The sequence below is a fragment of the Hemitrygon akajei genome, chromosome 2 (assembly GCF_048418815.1).
Source record: "Hemitrygon akajei chromosome 2, sHemAka1.3, whole genome shotgun sequence".
Classification (NCBI taxonomy): domain Eukaryota; kingdom Metazoa; phylum Chordata; class Chondrichthyes; order Myliobatiformes; family Dasyatidae; genus Hemitrygon; species Hemitrygon akajei.
In genome coordinates, this window is record NC_133125.1 from 6,539,243 (window position 1) to 6,567,160 (window position 27,918).

The 27,918-nt window shown below is 41.6% G+C and overlaps 1 protein-coding gene across 1 annotated transcript in view; it reads right to left on the minus strand.

The window, feature by feature from the left end:
- The window catches only part of adgrv1 (adhesion G protein-coupled receptor V1), a 528,099-nt gene that overhangs the window by 173,146 nt on the left and 327,035 nt on the right, over window positions 1-27,918 (minus strand). The window contains exons 73-79 of the mRNA XM_073066702.1: window positions 25,786-25,924; window positions 20,372-21,204; window positions 17,312-17,429; window positions 15,456-15,627; window positions 9,734-9,976; window positions 8,430-8,837; window positions 7,266-7,450 (exon numbers count right to left, since the gene is read on the minus strand). Coding sequence (XP_072922803.1) covers window positions 7,266-7,450; window positions 8,430-8,837; window positions 9,734-9,976; window positions 15,456-15,627; window positions 17,312-17,429; window positions 20,372-21,204; window positions 25,786-25,924 — 2,098 coding nt within the window. The remainder of the gene's footprint in view (window positions 1-7,265; window positions 7,451-8,429; window positions 8,838-9,733; window positions 9,977-15,455; window positions 15,628-17,311; window positions 17,430-20,371; window positions 21,205-25,785; window positions 25,925-27,918) is intronic.

Sequence of the window (27,918 nt, forward strand, 5' to 3'; positions counted from 1 at the left end):
GCTGGAGGAACTCAGCAGGCCAGGTAGCATCTATGAGAAAAGTACAGTAGACATTTTGGACCAAATCCCTTTGGCAAGACCTGAAACGTATGTCCACAAAGTGATGCTAAGAAAGGATGCGCCAACATTGGAGAAGGTTCAGAGAAGGTTCATGAGAATGACTCTGGGAATGAAAGGCTTATCATATGAGCAGTGATTGCAGGCTCTGGGCCTGTACTTAACTAAAATTTAGAAGAATGAGGGTGATCTCAATGAAACTTATTGAATGTTGAAAGGCCTAGAAAGAGGAGGTTTCCTTTGCTGTCTAGGACCAGAAGGCACAGCCTCAAAGTAGAAGGATGTCCATTCAGAACAGAGATGAGGAGAAATTTCTTTAGTCAGAGGCTGTAAATCTATGGAATTCATTGCACATGCTGCTGTGAAGGCTACATCACTGGGTGCATTTAAGGAAGAGGTTAATAGGTTTTTGTTTGGTCAAGGTCTGAAACATTATGGGGAGAAGGCAGGGGAATAGGATTAAAAGGGAAATGGATCAGCCATGATAAAATGGAGGAGCAAACTAAATGGGCTGAATGGTCTAATTCTGCTCCTATGTCATATGGTCTATAAGGGGCCCAAAACTGCTCACAGTACACCGTGCAGTATAACCAATGTCTTATAAAACCTCAACATCACATCATGGCTCTTATGTTCTAGTCCTCTCAAAATGAATGCTAACATTGCATTTGTCTTCAATATCACTGACTCAGCCTGTAAGTTGATCTTTAGGGAATCCTGCACAAGGACTCCCAAGTCCCTTTGCACCTCTGATTTTTAAATGTCTTCCCATTTAGAATATAGTCTACACCTTTATGCCTTCTATTAAAATGCATGATCAAACAATTCCCTACTCTATATTCCATCTGACACTTCTTTGCCCATTCTCCTAATCCGTCTAAGTTCTTCTGCAGATTCCCAGCTTCAACACTACTTGCTTCTCTCCCTATCTTTTTATTGTCTGCAAACTCCACCAAAAAGCCATCAATTCTGTCATCCAAATTGCTGATGTAAAATGTGAAAAGAAGTGGTCTTAATGCCGATCCTTGAGGTACACCACTAGTCACTGGCAGCCAACCAGAATAGGCTTCCTTTAATTCACACTCTGCTTCCTGCCAGTCAATCAATCCATGCTAGCATATTTCCTGTAATACCATGGGCTCATATCTTAAGTAGCCTCATGCACAGCACTGTGTCAAAGGCTATCTGAAATCCCAAATAAACAACATCCACTGACTCTCCTTTGTCTATCTTGCCTGTTATTTCCTCAAAGAATTCCAACATTTTGTCAGGCAATATTTCCCTTTAAGGAAAGCATGCTGACTTAGGCTTACTTTACCATGTGCTTCTACGTACCGCAAAACATCATCCAATATTTTTCCAAACACTGATGCTAACCGGCCTATAAAAATTCCTTTCTTCTGTCTCTCTCCGTTTTTAATGAGTGGAATGACATTTACAATTTTCCAGTCCTCTGGAGCCATTTCGGAATCTAGTGATACTTGAAAGATCATTACTAATGCCTCCACAATCTCTTCAGCTTCCCCTTTCAGAACCCTGGGGTGTTGGCCATCTGGTCCAGGTGACTTACCTACCTACAGGAGAAAACCTGCAGATGCTGGAAATCCAAGCAACACACACAAAATGCTGGAGCAACTCAGCAGACCAGGCAGCATCGATGGAAAAAAGTATACTTGACATTTCAGGTCAAAATATGCTGAAGGGTTTCAGCCTGAAACATCAACTGTACTCTTCTTCCATAGATGCTGCCTGGCCTGCTGAGTTCCTCCAACATTTTGTGTGTGTTGCTAACCCTGCAGCGGATAGTGAGATCAGCTGAGAAGATCATCGGGGTCTCTCTTCCCGCCATTATGGACATTTACACTACAAGCTGCATCTGCAAAGCAAACAGCATTATGAAGGACCCCATGCACTCCTCATACAAACTCTTCTCCCTCCTGCTGTCTGGGAAAGGGCACCGAAGCATTCGGGCTCTTATGACCAGACTATGTAACAGTTCCTTCCCCTAAGCCATCAGACTCCTCAATACCCAGAGCTTGGACTGACACCAACTTACTACCCTCTACTGTGCCTATTGTCTTGTTTATTATTTATTGTAATGCCTGCATTGTTTTGTGCAGTTTATGCAGTCCTGGGTAGGTCTGTAGTCTAGTGTAGTTGTTTTTTGTCTGTGCTGTTTTTATGTAGTTCAGTGTAGTTTTTGTACTGTTTCATGTAGCACCATGGTCCTGAAAAACGTTGCCTCGTTTCTACTGTGTACTGTACCAGCAGTTATGGTCAAAATAACAATAAAAAGTGACTTGACTTGACTTGATCTACCTAAGACCTTTTAGTTTTCAAAGTACCTTCTCCTCATTGATAGTAACTACATTCTCTTCTACCACCTAATAGTCTCGAATTTCTGGCATTTTGCTAGTGTCTTCTGCAGTGAAGACTGACATAAAATATTTATTAAGTTCACCTGCCTTTTCTTTGTCCCCCATTACAACATCTCCAGCATCATTTTCCAGCAGTCCAATATCTACTCTCTTTTATTCAGAAAAAAAACTTTTTGTATCCTCTTTTATATTATTTGCTAGCTTACCTTCATATTTCATCCTTTCTCTCCTTATAGCTTATTAGTTGACCTTTGTTGGTTTTTAAATACTTCCCAATCATCTAACTTCCCATGAATTTTTGCTTTATTATATGCCCTTTCTTTTCCTTTAATGCTGTCTCAAATTCGCTTGCCAATTGTGGTTACCTCCTCCTCCCTTTAGAACACTTATTCATCTTTGGGATGTATCCTTCCTGTGTTTCCAAATTTCCCCCATTGCTGTTTGTCATCATGCCTAATAATGTCCCCTTCCAATTAACTCTGACCAAATCCTCTCTCATGCCTCTGTAATTTCTTCTACTCCAGTGTAATACTGTTACGTCTGATTAATTTTCTCTCTCTCAAACTGCAGAGTGAATTCTATTATATTATGATGAATGCCTCCTGAGGGTTCCTTTACCTCAAGCTTCCAAATCAAACCTGGTTCATTATACAACATCCAATCCAGAATTGCCTTTCCCCAAGTGGGCAAGTGTGCTTAACCACAGGTTGCTCTAAAAAGCCCTCTTGTAGGCATTCTACAAACTCCCTCTCATGGGATCCAGCACCAAATTGATTTTTTTCAGTCCTCGTTTATTGTCATTTAGAAAATGCATGCACGCATTAAGAAATGATACAATGTTCCTCCAGAGTGATATCACAAAACAAAGAAAAGGACAAACCAAGACCCACACTGACAAAACCACATAATTATAGCATATAGTTACAGCAGTGCAAAGCAATACTGTAATTCGATAAACGCAGACCATGGACACGGTTTAAAAAGTCTCAAGTCCCGATTGACTCCAATCGTCCCGATATCAGGCAGCAAACGGGAGAACTCTCCCTGCCATAAACTTCCAGGCACTGACAATGCCTCGGAAGCACCCGACAACAGCAGACTCTGAGTCCGTCCGAAAACTCCGAGCCTCCGACCAGCCCCTCTGATACAGCCTCCCGAGCGCCTTCGACCTCGTCCCGGCCGCCGAAACAAGCAAAGCCGAGGTCTCGGAGGCCTTCTCCTCCGGAGATTCCGGACTGCACAGTAGCAGCGGCAGCGAAACGGGCATTTCAGAAGTTTCTCCAGATGTTCCTCCACGCTCTCACGTCTGTCTCCATCAAATCAGGATTGTTCGCGGATCCCTACTTAACACGTAACGGATATCCATTCTCCAGAGAGGCCGTGCACGTTGCGTCGTGCCGCCATCTTATCCTCCCTTTTCACAATCTATCTACACAATGAAATTGCCCATAACTGCTGTGACATTGCCCTTTTGACTTGCCTTTTCTATCTCCTGTTGTAGTTTGTAGTTCACATCCTGGCAACTGTTCAGAGGCCTACAGAACTCCCATCAGAATCTTTTTACTCTTGCAGTTTCTTAACTCTACCCACAAGGGTTCTACAATTTTTCGATACTATGTCACTTCTTTCCAAGGACTTGATTTAATTTTTTTTTACCAACAGAACTGTCCTACCCCTCAGCCTACCTGCCTGTCCTTTCAATACAAGGTGTATCCTTGGATGTTAAGCTCCCAACTATGATCTTCTTTCAGCCATGACTCAAATGCCTGGGATGCTGTACCTGCCAATCTCTAATTGTGCTACAAATCATCTACCTTATTCTGTATACTAGGTGTATTTAAAGATAACACTTTCAGTCCTGTACTCATCACCCTTTGTGATTTTGTCCCACGTCACACTTCAACTCATCCCAGTGGCTGCAATTTTGCCCTATCTGCCTATCCTCCCTCAATCTCACTACGCAATGCATCAACTTGTATACCAACTGCTCCATCCTCAACCCTATAATTCCAGTTCCCATCCCCCTGCCAAATTAGATTAATCCTTCTCCAACAGCTCTAGCAAACCTGCCTGTAAGGACATTGGACCTCCTGAGGTTAAGGTGCAACCCGTCCTTTTTGTACAGGTTTTGCATTCCCTAGAAGCAATCCCAATGATCCAGACATTGGAGATAGGGTCAATGCAAGCAGGCTTTTATTTCCCACTGAGATTGGGTGAGACTAGAACTTGAAGTCAAAGCTTTAGGGTGAAAGGTGAAATATTTAAGGGGAACCTGGGGGAGAACTTCTTCACTCAGACAGTTGTGAGAGTGTGGAATGAGCTGCCAGCAGAAGTGGTGAATGAGGGTTTGAGTGGAACATTTAAGAGAAATTTGGATGGCAAGGGTATGGAAGACTAAGGCCCAGGCGCAGCTTGATGGGACTAGGCAGAATAATAGCTTGGCACAGAAGGGCTGAAGGGCCTGATTCTGTGCTGTAGTGCTCTATGCCTCCATCCATTAAAGCAAAACTAAACAGCAAATATTTCATGTGGCAAAAATCGGTATATTGCAAAACAAAATTAGACAACAAATACTGCCAGCAAAGAAGAAAATAACTCATATTGTCACAGATTTTGAGTTTTCAGAATCAGAAATATAATTTAATTTCTAATTAGCAATTCTTACTCTCAATGTATCAGAGTAACTATCACAGCCTATAAGAACAATGTGATTGATACTCGCGGTGATCTTCCAGCAGTTCTACACTGGATTAAAAATGGCTCAAATGTCTCCATTTATTTATATCCAAAAGTTCAATGTCAAATTATATTGATATGTATTTATATGTTACCATATACAGTATTAAATTTATTATCAAAGTGCCTATATGTCAGCATATACTACCTCGAGAATTATTTTCTTGCAGGCATTCACAGTAGATCAAAGAAATAGAATGGAATCAATGAAAATTACAATCAAATGCTACTAATAATTATTATTAAATAAGTAATACTGAAAAGATGAGTTATAGAGTCAGTGAATTATATTTATAGAATACTCTATAATTTAAAACACTATATACATAGGTCTAGATTCTTGTGTATCTTTATAATGTTTCCATAAGACACAGGAGTAGAATTAGACCATCTGGCCCATTGAGTCTGCTCCGCCATTCAATCGTGGCTGATTCTTTTTTCCCTCCTCCTCAACCCCAGTTCCTGGCCTTCTCCCCGTAACCTTTGATGCCACGTCCAATCACGAACCTATCAATCTCTGCCTTAAAGACACCCAGTGACCTGGCCTCCACAGCTGCATGTGGCAACAAATTCCACAAATTCACCACCTTTTGGCTAAAGAAGTTTCTCCTCATCTCCACTTTGAAAAGGCTCCCCTCTATCCTGAGGCTTCCTTCCCTCTTGACCCTCTTGTCCGAGACTCCCCACCAAGGGAAACATCCTTTCCGCATCTAGGCCTTTCAACGTCTGTAAGGTTTCAATGAAATCCCCCCCCCGCCATCCTTCTGAATGCCAGCGAGTACAGACCCAGAGCCATCAAACGTTCCTCGTATGATAACCCTTTCATTCCTGGAATCATCCTTGTGAACCACCTCTGGACCCTCCTCAGTGCCTCACAATACTCAAGGTGAGGCCTCACCAGTGTCTCATATAGCCTCAGTAACACATCCTTGCTTTTGTTTCTAGACCTCTTGAAATGAATGCTAACATGGCATTTGCCTTCCTCACCACCGACTCAACCTGCAAGATAACCTTTAAGACGTTCAGCACAAGGACTCCCAGGCCCCTTATCCAGCTCAGGTTTTTGGATTTTCTCCCCATTTAGAAAATAGTCCACACATTTAGGTTTTACTACCAAAGTGCATGACCATGCATTTTCCAACATTGTATTTCATTTGCCACTTTCTTGCCCATTGTCCTAATCTTTTTAAGCCCTTCTGCATCCAACCTGTTTCCTCAACACTACCTTTGTATCATCGATCTTTGTATCACCTGTGAACTTGGCAACAAAACCATCTATTCCGTCATCTAAATAATTTATATACAGCATAAAAAGAAGTGGTCCCAATATCGACCCCTGCAGAACACCACTAGTCACTGGCAGCCAACCAGAAAAGGATCCTTTTATTCCCACTCACTGCCTCCTACCAATCAGCCAGTGCGTTAGTAACCTTCCTGTAATACAATAGGCTCTTAACTTGGTAGCAGCCTTACGTGTGGCACATTGTCAAAGGCCTTCTGAAAGTCCAAATACACAACATCTACTGCATCCCCTTTATCTATCTTACTTGTAATCTCCTCAAAGAATTCCAACAGGTTCATCAGACAGGAAATGATGTTGATTTTGTACTATCTTGTCCTGTGTCACCAAGTACCCCATAAACTCATCCTTAACAATTGACTCCAACATCTTCCCAACCACTGAGGTCAGGCTAACTGGTCTATAATTTCCTTTCTGCTGCCTTCTTCCTTTCTTAAAGAGTGGAGTGACAATTGCAATTTTCCAGTCTTCTGGCATCATGCCAGAGTCCAATGATTTTTGTAAGATCATTTCTAATGCCACCACAATCTCTAAAGCTACATCTAGGGTGCAGTTCATCTGGTCTGGGTGACTTATGTACCTTTAGCTCTTTCAGTTTTTAGGGCATTTTCTCGAAGTAACTGCACCTACTTCTCTTCCTTCACACACCAGAACATCAGGCATACTGCTAGTTTCTTACTAAAAGCTGTCATGTATTCATTATCCGAAGCACGAAATGCAATTTTTATATTGAGATAAAAGCTGCTGCTCGATGAATTAATCCATTAAAATCTGAAAACTTTGAATCATTTTACCTCTGGCCAGGCGATCCACATTCTACACCAGTGAGAAGTGAGAAGGCAAATCTCTCAGTCACTTCAACCAGCTGACTAAGCCCTTTGGTATCCTTGCGGGTGGCATCCAGTAGTGCACAAAGATTATTGTACAATAGTCTAATGCCGGTATCATCAAGAGGTCTCTTTTCTCCTTCTTGGATCACCTAATAGGTTATGAGTAAAATAATCTATTACATTCTGTTTCAGTGCCTAAATAACATAGCAGTGCTGAATACAATTTTCCTCCAGGGACATTAGCAAAATTAGAATTCTTAACAGACTAATACAGTCCTCAAAGTGAAGTAGATAGAATAGATACACTATCATTAGAAGGCTTAATAAGATAATGAATGGGTAAAATAAACCTGTATCTGTCTACACTTCTTGCTGCCTTTTTAGAACAGCCAGAATAATCAAAACCTCACCCATGCACCTACTCCGACATTCTCTCTACTCCTCCCTCCCATTTGGCAGAAGGCCCAAAAGCACATACGCCGGGACTCAATGACAACTTCTATCTGCTGCTATAAGACTACTGAATGTTTTCCCCAGTACAATAAGATGGACTCCTGACCTCAAAATCTACCTCATTATGACTTTGCACCTTATTGTTTATGCACTGCGCAATACTACAGTACTGTGCAATAGTCTCGGGCACATATACAATACATAGCTAGGGTGCTTAAGTACGTTTGCACAGTACTGTATTTCCCAGCATGGAGCAGAGTGCATTTCTAAATCTGGCAGGAGCAAATGATGTTGGGAATGGGGAGTGAGGGCCATCTTGAGGCACAGGAGAAGCCATGGTCATCCACTGCAACCAAGGAAGACCCCAGCTGTGACATCAACTTATGCCACTGGACCCAGACTTCTGAGGCTGAGAGAATGGAACTGCCCAGTGCAACAGCTTTTCCACTTTAAAACCTCTCCCGCACAGGTCGCCTGTCATCATAGGACATGACAACCAACCAATAATATACTAACTGCTGCATGTTCAGGCAAATTGTCAAGATATATCGCTGCCCAGGATTACTGTATTACAAGTACATTTGAAAAAAAAAGGCTGTGCAGTTCTCTTATAAAAATAGCAACATAATTATGGTATTGAGATTCAAATTGCTTGACTTAAATTCTAAGTTTCACCTTTCTGAATACTTCTGTTACTGCACCGAGCTGTTCTCTTGTGGTTTCCACGGTAATCTTGCTCTGCAGTTTCTGAAGAACTTCATTTATTAATTCATCACTAGGGGGTTGGTGCAACTGATCAACTAAACCCCAGAGGAACTGAGAGTTAGTGTCCATGACTATTGTAATATTTGCTACATTGAAATCCTCATCCAGCTGAATTCCTGGCGTCGGATTGTACAGCACCACTTGGAATCGTTTGGGCAATGGATTGGAAGATGCTAGTTCTGGAGTAAGGACAATATCCAATGAAATTCTTAACTGTTCTGGTTGAAAGGTTAAACTGCCCTCCGATTTTGCAAAATCCATTGCAGCAATTGCTGGTGATATTAATGTCTGACCCACCAGCTCAGCCTTTGTTAATTCCTATAAAACAAAAGGTTAATGAAAAATTACAGTATTTATTTGTCTTTCCATTTTATAAACACAGATTGATTCTGCTATTACACATTACACCATTGTGAATTACTTACAAATGTTATTTACAAAATCTGTAAAAACTCTTCAACAGAAATAGAAACATGTGCAGTGGATTCCAGTTAATCGGTCCATCGGTTGATTGGGGCAGCCGCTTATTTAGGACAACTTTGAAAGAACAAAAACTAATTGAGAAAATAGCCGGGAGTCCCTTTGTTTATTTGGGATGCTATGCCATTTAATTGGGGCAGGAAATTGTTGCCAAACAGTTTGTAACCAGTGTTAGACACATGCACTTGTGTGGCTGTTAGACACTGCACCGTGCTTAAAACAAACAGTTTAATAAATAGCATCATTTGTGTCTGCTTGTGTTAAAAAAGCAGTGATATTTGTCACCGATGGTTGGCAAAAAATAAGCAGCAAGACAATTCAAAACTGTTTTGCTCGCTGCAGTTTCATTCCAGAAATAACCTGGAGTGAAAATGAAATGATTTCACTACTTTTATAAGTTAGGAACTATGAACAACTCAAAGGTATTGACAATCATCTGGAAACCAAAGTTCAAAGTAAATTCATTATTAAGGTATGTAGATGTCATCACCTACTTCTCTGAGATTTACAGGAAAATAATATAATACAGTAAAACTTATGGAAAAACTAAACACAAAGACCAACAAACAACTAATAAGCAAAATATGCAATATAAAGTATAAAAAACAATCAAAAACTAATACTGAAAACCATGAATGTGTAGGTTGTGGAATTAGTTCAGAGTTCAGGTGAGATGTGTAAACGTAAGGAACACGCTTCACAAACTGGAAAAAGAAATTTCTTCTTGTACACACCTGTGTTTTGTAACTGACAGTTACAACTGTACTTGAAACAGCACTCTTGTCAACCTGTAGGCGAACGAATGTGGTCTCCTGATGAACCACAGAAAACCGAGATCCTGAAGCAAAATAGATCAACGTGTGAAGGCTATCACTCTCTAAAACCGTAATGTTTATGAATCGAGCACTGTTATTTATCAAAGCTCCTGATCCCACTTCATAGATTTCCACAAGAAACCAAGTTGCAGGTTCTGGGATCTGCAATGAAGAAATCACAACAGTAAGTATGGAGACAGCATTGTCAATTCTTTTCAAGTTGTATTAATCAAATCTCAGTTAATACTCAATTAATTCTCACCACTTTAATTTATTTATTGAGATACAGCGTGGAACAGTCCTTTCCAGCCTTTCAAGCCATGCCACCTAGCAACCTACCTATTTAACCCTAGCCTAATTATGGGAAAATTTACAATGACCAATTAGCCTACTAACTGGTACGTCTTTAGACCATGGGTGGAAAACGGAGCACCCAGAGAAAATGCATGCACATCACTGGGAGGATGTTCAAAATCCTTACAGGTGACATCAAAATTGAACTCCAAACTTCGATGCTCCGAGCTGTAATAATGTCGCACTAACCACTAAGCTTAAAATGTCACGGAAAGAAGTTATTTTTACTTCAGCACACTGAAGCAATGTTTAATTCATTATTTTGTTTTTTTACTTTACTGTTACAAATAAAAATTACAATTCATCATTTATGGACTGCATTTTTGAAACATATTCAGAAATATGGACCCACTACCTAACTAAGGTTTTAGATCATTAACAAAGCTTCTCTATAGTATTTGCTCAGTGTTCCTATTGGACAGTATTTGTTTTTTTTTCATTTTATGTAGAGATACAGGCCAGTACAGGTCCTCCGGACCAACAAGCCGTATGGCCTCGCAACGCACCTATTTAACCCTAGCCCAATCACGGAACACTTCACAATGACCAGCCTACTAACTGGTAGGTCACTGGACTGTGTGAGAAAACAGCAGCACCTGGAGGAAGCCCATGCAGACCCCTTCTCCTCACCGGTGGCACTGGAATTTAACTCCAGACTCCGACTCCCTGAGCTGTAATAGCATTGCGCTTACCGCTACGATACCATGGAACCTTCATTACAGTTATTTTGTGCTTAAAAACACAACTTGATATTAATGTTCCTAAGTATTCCTTTTTTTTTTGCCATCCGTTTAAAAAGCTTCCCACCCTGCAGGTTGTGCAACGATTTGTGCTGGGTCAGCTAGTTTTATTCTGAGCCAACGATTAGGGACTAAAGTTGTTGTCAGTCATGTAGAATGAACTTTGTAAGAGTGGCATGAGTGAAGTTCAAAGTAAATTTTATTATCAAAGTAGTCTGTACATGTACCACCCTGACATATTTTTTTCTTGCAGGCATTCATAGAACAAGAAGTACACTAGAATCAATTAAAAACTACACACAAAGACTGACAAGCAGCCAACATGCAAAAGAAGACAAACTATACATATAAATAACTACACACAGAGAACATGAGCTGCAGAATGCTTGGAAGTTTGATAGTGGCCAACACTTGTAATGACCAAGGAAAGACACTGTGCAAAGCAGAGTATCAGAAGCACTATAAAGATCACAAGATCACAAGACAAAGGAGCAGAAGTGGGCCATTCGACCCATCAAGTCTGCTCCGCCACTCCACCAGGAGCTAAACTATTCTCCCGTCTAGTTCCAATTTCCGGCTACAAGATTGTGATCTTGTAGCCGGAAATAAAGAGCCAATCTGACAGTTGCCATGGACCATAGCTTACTTATCCCTACCCCAACAACATTTAAAAATGTTTCAGGAAAACAAACTTCGAATATGCATGAATATAGACTCATTACAGGGGAGCCAATTGTCTTACAGGAGCAGAAGACCATTTTGGAGTATTGTGTGTAGTTCTGGTCACCTTCCTACAGGAAAGATATCAATAACTTTGAAAGAGTACAGAGAACATTTACAAGGATGCTGTCAGAACTTGAGGATGGGAGTTATAGGGAAAGGCCGAATAGGTTAGGACAAGGTGGTTTGCACAGCACTGTTAGCCGAAGGGCCTGTTCCTGTGCTGTACCGTTCTACGTTCTAAGTATACTGCAGTGGAGCATAGAAGAATGAGGGGGAGGTTTGATTGAGGTGTACAGAATTATGAGGGGTATAAACACAAGCAGGCCTTTGTTACTGAGGTTGGATGTGACTAGAACTAGAGGTCATGGGTTGAGGATAGAGGTGAAACTGAGAGGGGACTTCACTCAGAGGGTGGTGAGAGTAGCAAGTAGGAGTGCTGCTGGACTGCAACATTTAAGGGACATTTGGATAAGTACATGGATAGCAGGGGTATGGAGGGCTATGGTCCCGGTGTGGGTCAATGGAACTAAGCAAAATAACAGTTTGGCACAAACTAGATGGGCTGAAAGGCCTGTTCCTACACTGTAATGCTCCATGACTATATGGGTGCCACAGTAATGTAGCAGTTAGCACAATGCTATTACAGCTCAGGCACCAGGGTTCAGAGTTCAATTCCGATGCTGTATGTAAGAAATTTATACGTTCTTCCTGTGATAGTGTGGGTTTCCTCTAGGCACTCCAGTTTCCTCCCCCCCCCCCCGCCCCCACAGTCCAAAGATGTACCAGTTAGTAGGTTAATTGGTTACTGTGCACTGTCCCACGACTATGGTGGTGCCATCCATCTGTCTCAAAGGACGATGGGTGATGATGATCATTATCACAAGCCTGGGCGGAAGGTATGGAGATCCTGAGATGCCCCAGTCATCAAGATCCCCCTCTCGGCCTCACCAGTGTACTCCAAAGGAAAGCTCATGAGGCAACACGTTTGGCACCAGCTTGGCTGTGGGAGCTGCCAGAAGGATGTTCCAGCACGTCCAATCCAGATCTGCTGTCCGGGTTTACCCCTGTAGCCTTCGTCTCTCCCGAGGCTGCCCACAGGGAAGTGAGACCTTTTACCCATAGCTGGAGATTTGGTTCACATGCACCAGGAGGTGTCCACACACCGGTGGGCCTGCGTGCTACATGTGTAGGGGCCAGACCTCCTCCATGTCCTCCGTAGTTCAGCCCAAGTCTGAAAGGAGTTCAGTTTCCAAGTGTTGCCAGCGAGGAGGCATTACATGAGGTTTGCTGTTGGAGAGGCTGTGTACTGGCAGGGAGAGACTTACACATTCAGCTCTCCTTTTCACAATACTGCTAGCCAGCAGTGGACGCTGAAAGTGAGAGCAACAAGCGCAACCCACTACACTATCACACTAGACACATCCCGTGCGTTAGTCACGTGATTGGTCTTAGGTGAAGTAGGTGGTTGCTAAGGCAGTGTGGCTCATAGGGTTGGAATGACCTGTTTCATGCTGTATCTCTAAATAAATAAAAATAAGTAACAACATAACATAAGAAAATAAGAAATAAGTGCAGGAGTAGGCCATATGACCCATTGAGCCTGTCCCACCTTTCAATAAGATCATGGCTGATCTGTCTGTAAACTCAGCTCCATCTACCCGCCTTTTCCTCATAACCCTTAATTCCCTTACTATGTAAAAACCTATCTAACTGTACCTTAAATATATTTAGTGAAGAAGCCTCAACTGCTTCCGGGCAGAGAACTCCACAGATTCACCACTCTCTGGGAAAAACAGTTTCTCCTCATCTCCGTCCTAAAGCTTCTCCCCTGAATCTTGAGGCAATGTCCCTCAGTTCTAGTCTCACCTACCAATGGAAACAACGTTCCTACTTCTATCTTATCTACCCCTTTCAAAATGTTGTATGTTTTTATAAGATCCCCTCTCATTTTTCTGAATACCAGAGAGTATAGTCCCAGGTGACTCAATCTCTCCTCATAAGTTAACCCCTTCATCCCTGGAATCAACCTGGTGAAACTCCTCTGCACTGCTTCCAAAGCCAGGATATCCTTCCTCAAGTACGGAGACCAGAACTGCACACAGTACTCCAAGTGCAGCCTTACCAGAACCTTGTATAGTTGCAGTATGACCTCCCTGCTCTTGAATTCAATCCCTCTAGCAATGAAGGCCAACATTTTGTTTGCCTTCTTAATAACCTGTTGTACCTGCAAGCCAACTTTTTGCAATTCATGCACAAGCACTCTCAGGTCGCTCTGCACAACAGCATGCTGCAATCTTTCACCATTTAAATAATAATCTGCTCTTCTATTATTCCTTCCAAAGTGGATGATCTCACATTTACCAGTTTTGTATTCCATCTGCCAGACCTTGGCCCACTCACTTAACCTATCTATATCCCTTCTGCAGACTCTCCACATCCTCTGTACAATTTGCTTTTCCACTCAGCTTAGTGCCATCAGCAAATTTTGCCACACTACACTCAGTCCCCTCTTCCAAATCATCAATGTAAATGATAGATAGATAGATAGATAGATACTTTATTCATCCCCATGGGGAAATTCAACATTTTTTCCAATGTCCCATACACTTGTTGTAGCAAAAACTCATTACATACAATACTTAACTCAGTAATAATATGATATGCATCTAAATCACTAACTCAAAAAGCATTAATAATAGCTTTAAAAAAGTTCTTAAGTCCTGGCAGTTGAATTGTAAAGCCTAATGGCATTGGGGAGTATTGACCTCTTCATCCTGTCTGAGGAGCATTGCATTGACAGTAACCTGTCGCTGAAACTGCTTCTCTGTCTCTGGATGGTGCTATGTAGAGGATGTTCAGGGTTTTCCATAATTGACCGTAGCCTACTCAGCGCCCTTCGCTCAGCTACCGATGTTAAACTCTCCAGTACTTTGCCCACGACAGAGCCCGCCTTCCTTATCAGCTTATTAAGACGTGAGGCGTCCTTCTTCTTAATGCTTCCTCCCCAACACGCCACCACAAAGAAGAGGGCGCTCTCAACAACTGACCTATAGAACATCTTCAGCATCTGCAGAATGGTAACCAGCTGCGGGCCCCACACCGACCCCTGCGGCACCCCACTCACCACTGACTGCCAACCGGAGAAACACCCATTTATACCCACTCTCTGCCTTCTATTGGTTAACCAATCCACTATCCATGTCATTACACTTCCTCTGACTCCATGCATCCATATCTTATTTATAAGTCTCTTGTGCGGCACCTTATTGAACGCCTTCTGGAAATCCAAGTAAATGACATTCACCTGTTCCCCTCCATCCACTGCACTCATTAAGTCCTCAAAGAACTACAGTAAGTTTTTCAAACAGGATCTGCCCTTTCTGAATCCATGCTGTGTCTGTCTAATGGAACCACTGCTTTCTAAATGACAGCTTCAAGCATTTTCCCAACCACAGATGTTAAGCTAACTGGCCTATAGTTGCCTGTCTTTTGCCCAAATTATTTTTTAAGAAGTGGCGTGACATTTGCTGTCTTCCAATCTGCCGGGACCTGCCCAGAGTCTAAAGAGTTTTGATAAATGATTACCAACATGTCTACTATAACCTCTGCCAATTCCCACAGCACACCGAAATAACTTCTTTCCAGTAATGGCAGTTTTGATTTTGATAATTGGTTCATAAAAAGTACCCCAATTGGTATTTTAGGTAGGAATAGTCAGAACATCCACAGTTCAGGTTCTTCATAATCTAGTCCATGAGGAAAGGTATTTTCAAATTGACATTCTAAATAGTTCTTGAAGTAGCACTGCCTTTCTGTTTGCTGACCTGGTCTGCTTTGATCTCGATGGTGATTGGGCATAGCGTCTCTCCGGAAACACAGAGGATAATTCCTGATGGAGCTGTGAGTTCACTGACCAGATCCACCCCATCTCTTTGCAGTACCACGTCTGTTTCACTAAAGGTCACGCGCCAGGAAATTGTCACATTCTCAAAAGATCTGAAAATACAAAGCAAATGTCACACGTAAAATAACTGGAGTGAAGTTACATAGCTACTTAATACTGGAACATTATTTAATTAAACAAAGCACTCTTATAATCTCTCCCCTTCCCCACCTGATGAAGGGTCTTGTCCTGAAATGTTAACTGTTTATTCATTTCTATAGATGCTGTATGACCTGCTGAGTTCCTCCAGCAATTTGTGTGTGTTGCTCAAAATATCACAAACGTGTTGAAACAGAATGGGTAGATGTTCATTCACTGGATATTAAAGTTCAAGGTAAATTTTTGTCATAATATGTACAGTAAATATCACCATATACTATCTTGAGAATCATTTTCTTGCAGGCATTTGCAGGACAACAAAGAGATACAATATAATCAATGATAAACTACACACAGACTGACAACCATGTGCAAAAGATGAACAGTGAAAATACAAACAAAATAGTAATAAATAATTCAATAAACCTTACTGAAAACATTAGTTGTAGAGTCCTTGAAAGTCATGGAAATAGGCCCATTGAGTCTGTTCCATCTGTGAACCACCCATTTACACGGATGCAACATCAAGCACATTTTGTCTTAACGTTTCCCACGTTCTCACCAAACCCTCCAGATTCTACCTCTCATCTACACACTAGCAGAAATTGTATAGAAAGAGTTAAATGTGATTCCTCCTTGGTTCAATACTGTGCAAAAATCTTAGGTTAACCTAGCTATATATATATATATATATTCCTATATCTTATACTCTTCAGATCCAAATAGCCAAAAAACATTTCTACAACAGTATTCTATAGCCTGCACAGAGGAAATTAAAGGTAACTTGATGATTTTCTCCTACTGATCTTCAGCAATGATGCACTATGTTCCAATACTCCTTGTACATTTAAAACACAAGGGGTTGTGTTCTAAATGTACCAGTAGTATCGGAACCTAGCCACTGTACCATCTTTGGGGACATGAACTGGATCCTCATCCACATGTCCCTTCCAACTTCCCAGGTCATATGCATCAGCTTTTCTTCCTTTTGGTTAGAAATACAAAGAGCAAGTCTGAAACATGACTGTTTATCACTCTTCGTAGATTCAGTTCTAAAATCAGCCCTGAATTTTCTTGCTGATAAAGACTCCAAAGATATCGCTAGGTTCTCTAAGGATTCCATAATGGATCAATTTATTTTCAACCAGCATCAGTGAGGAATGTTTCTACTAAAAGTAGCAGTTTTAAGTAAATTTATTATCAAACTTTGCATATGTTACCATATTCTCCTGGGATTTTCACGCACAACTGTCTCTAGAATTTAGAGAGAATGGTGCAAAAAACAGAAAAAAGCATCAAGTGAGTGGCAGTTTTATGGGTGAAAACACCTTGTTAATGAGAAAGGAAGGTGACAGTAACTCAAATAACTATGCGCTAAAGCAGTGGTGTGCAGAAGAGCATCTCTGAGTGCACAACATGTCAAACCTTGAAGTGGATGGGCTGTAGTAACAGAAGACCATGAACATACTCTCAGTGACCACTTTTATTAGGTGCAGGAATTAACTAATGAAATGGCCACTGAGGTATAATAGAGATTATAAAAATCCATATATAAACAGACCAAGACTGAAACAATGTGCAAAGACAAAATAAAGACAGAGAACGAGTTGTAAAGAGTTGCTGAGATGAAGTTTTTACCTGTTTTTTTGTCTTTCAACTGTTAGCCGAACCTTCCTACTTTTTGAGTCTTCATCCAAGACTGGGTTACCATTGGATACACTTGCAAATCCCACAATGCCATTCTGCACATCATTTCCTGTAGTACAAATATATTAAGGCTAAGAAAAGTAATTATGCCAAACTAAGGTAATGAGTGTTTGAAGAAAACTGGGGACTTGGCCATGTGTAGTGGCCCCGGTAATACACCATGGTTGCGTAGCAGTTAGCACAGTGTTAAAACAGCTCAGGGCGTTGGAGGTCAGAATTCAATCCTGACATCACCTGTAAGGAGTTTGTATGTCCTCTCTGTGGAAAGTGTCGGTTTTCTGATTTCCTCTCACAGTTAGTAGGTTAATTGGTCATTGTAAGTTGCTCCATAGTTAGGCGAGGGTTAAATTGGGGGTTGCTGGTGGTATGGCTTGATGGGCCGGCAGGGCCTATGTTGTGCTGTATCTCTAAATTAAAATAAATAACAAAAACATAGTGTCTCTTCCAGGTGACTAGAGGCTGAGGTTGCATAAGAATTCTGCTGATGAGTGATCTCTTGGTCTGGGTGTGGGGGCTCCAATACAGAGGCTGCAGAATCAGCCGGATTCATCACGGGCTCAGTCCTCCTCACCATGTAAGACATCTGCAAAAGCTGGTGTCTCGAGAAGGGGGCATCAACCATTACCGACCCTCACCATGCCCTTTTCTCATTACTACTGTCTGGATAGACCCACACTTAGCTATTTAGGAACAGTTTCTTCTCTGTCAGAAAAATGGCTGAAAGGTCCATGAATGCATGGACACTTATTATTCTTTTATTTCGCTTTCTTTCTTTCTTTCTTTCTTTCTTTCTTTCTTTCTTTATTTATTTAGTAATTTTGTGATTACTAAATGTAATAGTAATTTATAAAATAAATATGGCAATGTATAGTAATTTATAATTAGTTCATAGTAATTTATTTATATATACAGTATTATTAATGATTTTTAGGAAGTTATAGTACTTTTATGTCTTTACACTGTACTGTTGCAGCAAAACAACAAATTTCACATTATGTAAGGCAGTGATAATATAAACCTGTTTCTGATTCTGGATTTATATATTAAAATCAGAAACACAAGAGATCCTGCAGATGCTGGAAATCTGGAGCAACACACACAAAACGCTAGAGGAACTATCACAGCCCCAAAGACTCGGGTTCAGCTCCCAACTGTCTGTAAGGTGCTTGTACATTCTTCCTGTGACACTTCCGAAGACGTACAGGTTAGATTATCGGTCGGTTACAGGGGTGAAATTGGGTGGTGTGTGCTCACTGGGCTGGAAAGGCTTGTTACTGTGCTGTACAGCTAAATAAATAAGTAAAGAGACAGATAGATAAATTGGTAGAGTGTGCAAATGAGAAACAGTGAGGTCGTAGTCATGGGTTCACGAACCATTCAGAAATCTGATGGTGGAGGGGAGCTTCCTCCCCTTCATCTTTCTACCAAGCAGTCCTGCTCCCTATGAACTTTGTTCACGTTCTCAGTTGTGTTGCAGTCAAGGGGTCCATCTTGTAATGATCACGTCAGCAGGTTGCTGGCCCGTGCACCAATTAAAATAACCTCTTGAAACCACTACGTACTTGGAGCAGCTGGACAGCCAGACCAGCAGCTAGCAGAAATCAACCTGCTATTAGCCAATAATCCTTTTATGAGTGGGAGTCCTTTATGATGTGAATCAAGTGTTGAGCTGTGTTCACTTGGACATCCAAGACAGGAGACTGGCTGGAAGTGCAACTTCCAGTGGCATTGCTTAAACCCTGTGAATTCCCCACTACAAAAGGCAGGCTTTCCCGGTGGCCAGCCATTTTAATTCTACTTCCTATTCCCATTCCAACATTCGATCCATGGCCTCCTCTACTGCCATGATGAGTCTACTCTCCAGTTACACCTCATATTCTGTCTGGGTAGCCTCCAGCCTGATGACATGAACATTTTTCCACCTCTGCTCTTCTCCAAACCAGCCAATCACTATCCTCTGGTGACTGTCCTCATTCCCTTTCTCCCATGGCCCACTCTCTTTTCTTACCAGATTCCTTCTTCTTCAGCCCTTTACTTCTTCCACCTCCCAGCTTCTCACTTCAACCTCTTCCCACCAACCCCCCCACCCATCTACCTACCTACCCTCAAACAAGAGAAAGTCTGTAGATGCTAGAAATCCAGTCTACACACACAACCTGTTGGAGGAACTCAGCAGGCCAGGCAGCATCATCGCCATTTCGGGCCGAGACCCTTCATTAGGACCTGAAACATTGACTATACTCTTTTTCATACATGCTGCCTGGCCAGCTGAGTTCTTCCAGCATTTTCTGTGTGTTGCCCACCTGCCCTCTCTGTCATGAGCACTGCAGGCTTCTGCAGTGAGCTGTACAACACTGGGCTTCGAGGTTTCTCAAGCACCTGCATTTATTAATGGTTGTCTTAATGAGAGTCATCATGCTTTCTGTTTAATCTTGTCAAGCTGATTGTGACTGGCACAGGTTTTCAACATTCTGTGGTTATCTAAAGCAGACTCCTGACTGGTGGTCATCATGGGGTACTTGTGTGGAGAAATGATTTGTCACACAGTGTCACTCGGTCATGCCACTGATCTTTTGGAATTCCTATGTATAACCTCTTGTTTCCATCTCTACATAGGAGTCTGCGGTTCCTCTGCACAATTGTTGCCAGTGCCCACCATGACACCTTCACCTGGCTTCACCTGTCATCTGCCAGCTTGCACTCCCCCCCCCCCCCCCCCCCACCATTTTATTCTGGTTTCTTCCTTTTCAGTCCTGATATAGGATCTTGGGCCAAAAAAATTGCTGTTTATTCTCCTCCATAGCCGATGAGCTGACCTGCTGAGTTCCTCTACCATTTTGTGTGTCTTACATCACCAAAATACCCATATCGGTGGTCACATTGCACCCAATATGATGTCTATGATAACCAAACAACAGGATACATAGATTGCAAAAAAAAAATCAAATGGCAGTTCAAAGCCAACAACATTATTTAATTACTATGAGTTACCTAAAATAACAATCTTCATAAAAGCCATGAATCCGTGCTCATCCTTTCCATCCACGATATGTGCACCGCCACCTGGATCTGTTAGATAAACAAAAAAAAATTCCTGGCCCTCTGGTTCATTATCGTCTAAAACTCTGATAGATATATTGACTTCCTTTTCCTCATCTTGTAGAGTAACATTCAATGCTTCATCTTCAAAATCTTCTCCCTCCTTGGCCCAGGAAAGACTGGGATTTTGCTGGTTGGCTTGAAAAGGCATTTCATGTAGACCACTTATAAATTTCTTTTCTCCAAAGGTTATAATATTCACACTGACAGGTCCAGTAAATCCCAGAGTCCTTCGAATACAAAGTGTTATATTATCAGTTTCCTCTGTAGTGTGCACCACAGTGGGTCCAATACTTAAAACACCCTTGCTGGCATCATTGGCAACAATGGTTATAAATGACACACTCAAGTTTCGATTCAAGTAAGGGTTTTCTTCTGTATTATTTGGCTTATAACCCAGAACATCAATGCTGGACAAATTCAGGTAAAAAACTTCATCTCCTTCTGGGATGTTATCATTGATGATAAGCAGCTTGATCACAGCTTCAATCTGATATGAAGTAAAGACAAGTTCTCCCATTTGGATGTGCTCATAATCTTCATCAGGTTTGGCACTTCCTGCTGTCGTATGGTAAGTCAGTTTGGTTTGGTGGCCACGGAAACCAAAGAGTCTCTGGACAAGAAAAGTTGCTGCACCTGCATCTTCTTCTATTCTGACCTGCCCTGAATTAGGCGCAAGTTGGAAGACTCCAAATGGCTCAATTTCTGCCACAGTGAATCCTGATCTATAGAAAGCAATCAGCAAGAAATTATAACTCAGCGTGTATAAATACCTGCCACTAGAATGTCAGTAGATAGATACATCAGCAAAGTCAAGATTCAAGATTGCTTAACGTAACTTGCTGTATACTGGTAAAAAGGAGAACCAAATAATTGTTAGTCTGGATCCGATGCAGCACAAAAAAACACAACAGATAACGAACACGATAATAATAAAAAACACACAATAAATATAAATAGATTATATAAATTGATTGTATGCCCATAAAATAACGCTGGGCTGTACATAAGGTGACTGACGGGAAATAATAAAGTAGTGGTGGGCTAGTGCGCGGAGCTATTGATCAGCCTTACTGCTTGGGGACAGTAACTGTTGTTGAGTCTGGCAGACTGACATCCCACAACGTTACCTTCAAGTCTGGTGACAGAACAGCTACCAGCACAGCCACGGAAAACCTCAACTCAGGCATCAAGAGGGCAAACTGCCTGATAACAATCCCTGGTGTACATGGCTGGACATCAGGGAGAGTTCTGGAAGACTTGCCTGATAACAATCCCTGGTGTACATGGCTGGACATCAGGGAGAGTTCTGGAAAACCTGCCTGATAACGATCCCTGGTGCATGTGGCTAGGCATCAGGGCATCACTGACCACTTTCTCCCTGATACTCTGAAAAACTCTAATGTACACTTTGAGGCGTGCAACACAACGCCAGCCACAACAGCTACCCCACTCTAGCTGAGCAGTCACTGTCTGTAGCAGCAGATGTGAGAAGAACTCTACAGATTCAATCCCCATAAGGCAGCCAGGCCAGACAATATCCCCGGTTGAGTATTCAAGGAGCGTGCACACAGGCTTACTGATGTCTTCACAGGCATCTTGAGCACTTCCTTCATCCAGACTGCTGTCCCCACCTGCTTCAAATCAGCCACCATCATCCCAGTACGAATGAGTTCTACACCTTCTGAACTAAATGACTATCGCTCAGTGGTACTGATGCCAATCGTCATGAAGTGCTTTGAAGGGCTGATAATTGCACATATCAAAAACTCCTTTCCTGCCACACTGGATGCTCACCAATATGCTTGCCGACAGAAACATTCCACAACAGATACCTTAGCATCTGTCATTCACCTGGCCTGACACACCTAGAGAACAAGGACATGTGAGTTAATTTATCCGACTTAACTCACATATCCAATAGACCCGTTCCTTAAGTGTCCAAAGGTGGATCCTCTAACAGTCTGGACATTGCCTTTGGTACTGATCCATCTCTATGTGTAAAAAAGAATCTCTGGTGTTAGCTATAAACTTCCACTTAACAGTATGAACAAATGTCTCTTTAATAAAGGATGTCGTGCTTTTGTCCTACGGAGTAATATTGGATTTACTTTCCAAAGAACCAACTTTGACCCCATTTCCACGGTTCTCTGGCCTTATGTCTTGTTACACGATGTTTAGTCCTCAGGACTTTGACACAGGCCAATGCTTGAAAGTGTGATCAAGTCTAAAGTTCTCAATACTTATTGTTTATTTATTTATTATTATTCTTTCTTTCTTTTTGTATTTGCACAGTTGGTTGTCTTTTGCACACTGGTTGTTTGTCCATCCTGTTGTGTGTGGTTATTCACTAATTCTATTGTGTTTCTTGTACCTACTGTGAATGCCCACAAGAAAATGAATCTCAGGGTTGTATATGGTGACATTTAGGTACTTTGACAATAAATTTGCTTTGAGCTTTGACCTTTGATCAAGTGGCATCACAGGTAGATAGGACAGTATAAAGAAAAGCTTTTGGCACATTGGTGTTCATAAATCAAAGTATTGAGTACAGGAGATGGGATGTTACATTGATGCTGCTAAAGACATTGCTGAGGCCTAATTTGGAGTATTGTGTGGAGATCTGGTCGCCTGTCTACTGGAAAGATATCAGTAAGATTGAAAGAGCACAGAGAAATGTAGAAGGATGTTGCCAGGACTTCACAACCTAAGTTGTAGGGAGAAGTGGATTGGGTTAGGACTTTATTGCCTAGAATGTAAGAGACTGAGGGGGGATGTAGTGGAGGCATACAAAATTATGAGGGGTATAGATAGGAGAAGTGCTTGCAGGCTTTTTCCACTGAGGTTAGGTGAGAATAAAACTAGAGGTTATGGGTTCAGTGAAATATTTAAGGAGAACCTGAGGGGGAATTTCTTCACTCAGAGGATGGTCAGAGTGTGTGGACCGAGCTGCCAGCAGAAGTGGTCAATGCAGGTTTGATTTCAACACTTAAGAGAAATTTGGATGAATGCATTGATGGGATGGGTATGGAGAGCCATGGTCCAGGTGCAGGCAGATGGGACTCATGATGTGCCGTGCTGTTTGACGTGGGTGATCATGGACTTGGCCATGAATGTTCTTTGCAAATGTTTCTATAGAAATGGTTTGTCACTGCCTTCTTCTGGGCAGTGTCTTTACAACACTGTTGATCCCAGTCATTATCAATACTCTTCAGAGACTGTCTGCCTGGCGTCAGTGGTCACATAACCAGGACTTGTGATATGGGCTGGCTGCTCATACGACCTGCTCCCATGGCTTCACGTGACCCTGATCGGGGTCTAAACAGGTGCTACACTTTGCCCAAGGGTGACATGCAGGCTAGTAGAGGGAAGGAGCGCTTTACACCTCCTTTGGTTGAAACATACTGTATCTCCACCCTGCTACCCGAGATGGGATAAGGCAGATTAATAGCCTGGAACTGACTAAATAGGCCTGTGTCTGCGTTGTAGTGCTCTGTGATTCAATGAGCAAATAAACATCTTTTCAACATCTGTAATGTCTGCGTTGAGGTGCATTTCCTCTTACCATTTTTTTCAGTCTGATGATCCGCTTTAAATTTCATTTCATTGCTGACTAAACCACTTTAACCATTTTACCCTCTTGTAGTGGCTACACGGAAGCAAGTGCCTCGATTTTCTCTGCTGGATGCAACAAATTACACTTGTCCCAATTACTTTATAACTTCTTCATTTTCTGACCTGCTTCCTCAGCTCCTGGCAGTTTTGTTTTCATCAGGTACATTCTATAAGCAAATTCTAATCTTAAAGTTTAAGATTCTCTCCCTTTCAGTTTGATGAGAAAACAATGAAATTAAATCAAAATTATTAATGTTGCTGAAGCTTATTCCCCCAGTAATAAAAGGGTGGTAATGTAGTGGTTAGCACAACCACTCCACAGTGCCAGTGATCACCAATCAGGGTTCGATTCCCACTGCGGTCTGTAAGGAGTTTGTACGTTTCCCCCATGACTGTGTGGGTCTCCTCCAGGTGCTCCAGTTTACTCCCACGTTCCAAAGACATAGGGATAAAGGTTAGTAGGTTCTCAGCAAGCTACACTGGCACCAGAAGTACGGCAACTCTTGTGGGTGGCCACCTGCACAACCTCTGCCGATCTGATTTGATGCAAATGTCACATTTCACTGTATGTTTCGATGGTCCTGTGACAAATAAAACTAATCTTTAAGAAGAAAATCTTTTGGTCATCAATGCCCCTCAGGACTGGAAACTTATCTTACCTATGTCCTTATACATCTCCAAACCTTTCTCAGATGGTTGCCTACTAACTAGAGATGGGAAATGTCTCTTTGAAAGGTGATGCCTTGAAAAGGAAACATCAATCATTAAGGACCCCCATTACCCAGGACACACCCTCTTCTCATTGCTACCATCAAGGAGGAGGTACAGGAGCTGGAAGACACTCACTCAGTGATTCAGGAACAGCTCCTCCCCTCCCCCATCAGATTTCTGAAGGGACAATGAACCCATGAAGACTACCTCAGTGCTTTCCTCTCTTTTTGCTCTACTTATTTCATGTTATATCTACAGTATACAGAGTACTGTGCAAAAGTCTTAGGCACCCGAGATTTTTTATATGGTTTCAGATGGTAAAAGCTCCTCAGAGCCTTGATCTCAACATCAGTGAGATTGTCTGGGAGGACCTGGAGAGACAGAAGCAAGCGAGACAGCCAAAATCTGCAGAAGAACTGTGGCAAGTTCTTCAAGATGCTTGAAACAAACTATCAGCCAATTTTCTTATAAAATGCATGACAGTGTATCTTAGAAAACTGATGCCTTTTTAAAAGCAAAGTTTGGTCACACGAAATACGAGATATGATTTAGTTTTTTATTGTCTACTGTACTTTATAGTAATTTCTTGATTCTTAGAAACTTTTCATCTAATTATTTTTGGAAGTATCTTTGTTTTACAGAATTTTTTTCATGTCCCTAAGACTTTTACACAGAACTATGTATATATGAAAATGCATAATAATTAAAACTACAAATTAAAATAAGTACCTGTTTTAATTTATAGTTTTAATTACTATGTATTGCAATGTACTGCTACATCAGAACAACAAATTTCACAACATGCTGAATTCTGATTGTGATTCTGGCTTTGCCACTTGTTCTAATCCCAAAAATAAATTTAAGAAAATTTCTAGGACTGTCGAGATTAAATAAATAGTCTAAAGTGATTAATGATTGAAATGAGCTTCAGTTAATGTAGACAATGTACTGCAGTTCTGTAATACATCTGATGGGCCTACCTTAGTTCAGCTTTACCAGTAAGATTACTGTGTACCTTCGTCAAATGAATGGCGAAGGACTCCTTGCCTGTGAAGTTGGTGGTTGGTACAGTGAGTAACAGTGGCTTTCGTTTTTCACCATGGGAAAGGACAACTGAACCTAATACAAAATTATTACAACACTGCATTAGCAAATGCAAAATAATATTGTGGAACTCACAATAAAACATAAAAATAACTGAGTAAAATATAGATTTACAACTAATACGTCATGTCACTGACTGTACATTTAATTTCAAGGCTCAAACGTTCAAAGTAAATTTATTATCAAAGTACATATATGTCACCGTATACAATCATGACATTCCTTTTCTTGTGGGCATTCACAGTAAATCCAAGAAACATAAGAGAATCACTGTAAAACTGCACCCAGCAGGACGGACAAACAACCAGTGTGCAAAAGACAACAAACTGTGCAAATACAAAATGAGAAAAAAAACAATAAATATCGCAAACATGAGATGATGAGTCTTTGAAAGCGAGCCCATAGGTTGTGGGAACAGTTCAGTGATGGGGCGAGTGAAGATGAGTTAAGTTGCTCAAGAGCCTGATGGCAGAGGGGTAAAAACTGTGCCTGAAACAGATGATGTGGGTATATAAGTAATAACAAAAATGTTATCGACAAGGGTTTCTCGTAACTTAATTGTCGCTTTCTAAGACTCCAGTCACACCACATCTGGATTACAGTATTGCATACAGTTCTAGTTGCAGAAGAGGTTTACTAGGATGCTGCCTGGATTAGAGGGCACGTGCTATCAGGAGAAATTGGACAAACTGGAGTAGTGGAGGCTGACGGGAGACCTGTTAGAGGTTTATAAGATTATGAGAGGCATAGAAAGTGTAGTCAGAGAAAATCCTTTTTCCCAGGATTGAAATTTCTAATGCAAGAAGGCATGGATTTGAAGTGAGAGTGGGTAATTTCAAAGGAGGTGTGAGGGGCATGTATTTTTTTTTTTTACACAGAGTGTTGGATGTCTGTCTTGTGTTGTCTGGAGTGCTGATAGAAGCAGATACATTAGAGAATTTAAAGGGACATTTAGACTGTTAAATGAAAGTGATGAAAATGAAAGGATGTGGACATATGTAGGCAGAAGGGGTTAATTTACTTAGCTATTCGATTACTGATTTATTTGGTTCAATATGACATTGTGGGCTGAAGGGCCTTTTCCCAACTAGCATGCTACATGCTAGTTCCTAAGCCGTACTGTTCTATGTTCTCTGTTAATATCTGATAGAAACACTTCTAATGTGAGAGAGAAAACTTAGTAATTTTGTGCTTGGATCACAGTACTGCACTGCAAACAGAACAAGTCAGGAAGTCACAAACATGAGAAAGTTTGCGGATGCTGGAAATACAACAGAACACACACAAAATGCTGGAGGAACTCAAGTCAGGTAGCATCTATGGAGAGGAATAAACAGATGACATTTCAGGCCGAGACTCTTCCTCAAGACCTGGTTTTGCCAAATGTAAAATGCATTTACTCAGAGCCATTGTTGAGAATCAGTGATCACAAAAGCTACCTGGTTGGAGACCAAGCAATGTCTGAAATATATTCAAAACAAATTTGATATGAAAATGGCTACCTCAATTTGCAAAGGTCCTAATAGCTACTTTAACATTAACTTGGTAGTGGCTGTCTGTTGTATCCAACGACGACAGGAAAGTGGTGCGGGTGAGTTTTTACAGTGGAAAACCAGTTGCACTGGAGCTGATTCACTCTCTCAGTCACAGAGCTCTGGGTCTAGTGGTACGAGAAAGTGTCACAACTAGGATCAACCTTGGTTCCAGTGGATGACCATGACATCTTCTGTGCCACATCATGCCCTTCGCTCCCCACAAAGGGTTGCAGACCCACCTTCCCGGCCATTGGATCTCATCCGCCCAGTCCGCCGGAGATAACGCCATGTGCTAGTGTAGGCACGTCCCTATCTCACTGGGGTATGAGACCTGCCGGCTATCCTCTCCTGGTTTAGCCCACCTGTCGAAGGGGTGTACCGGGGTGTGGCCGCTGTTGCATGCAAGCAGCTACTTGGAGCCACAGAAGAGCTGAGTTCCAGAGGGGGCCAAAGATGAGTGAGCTGTCTAAAACT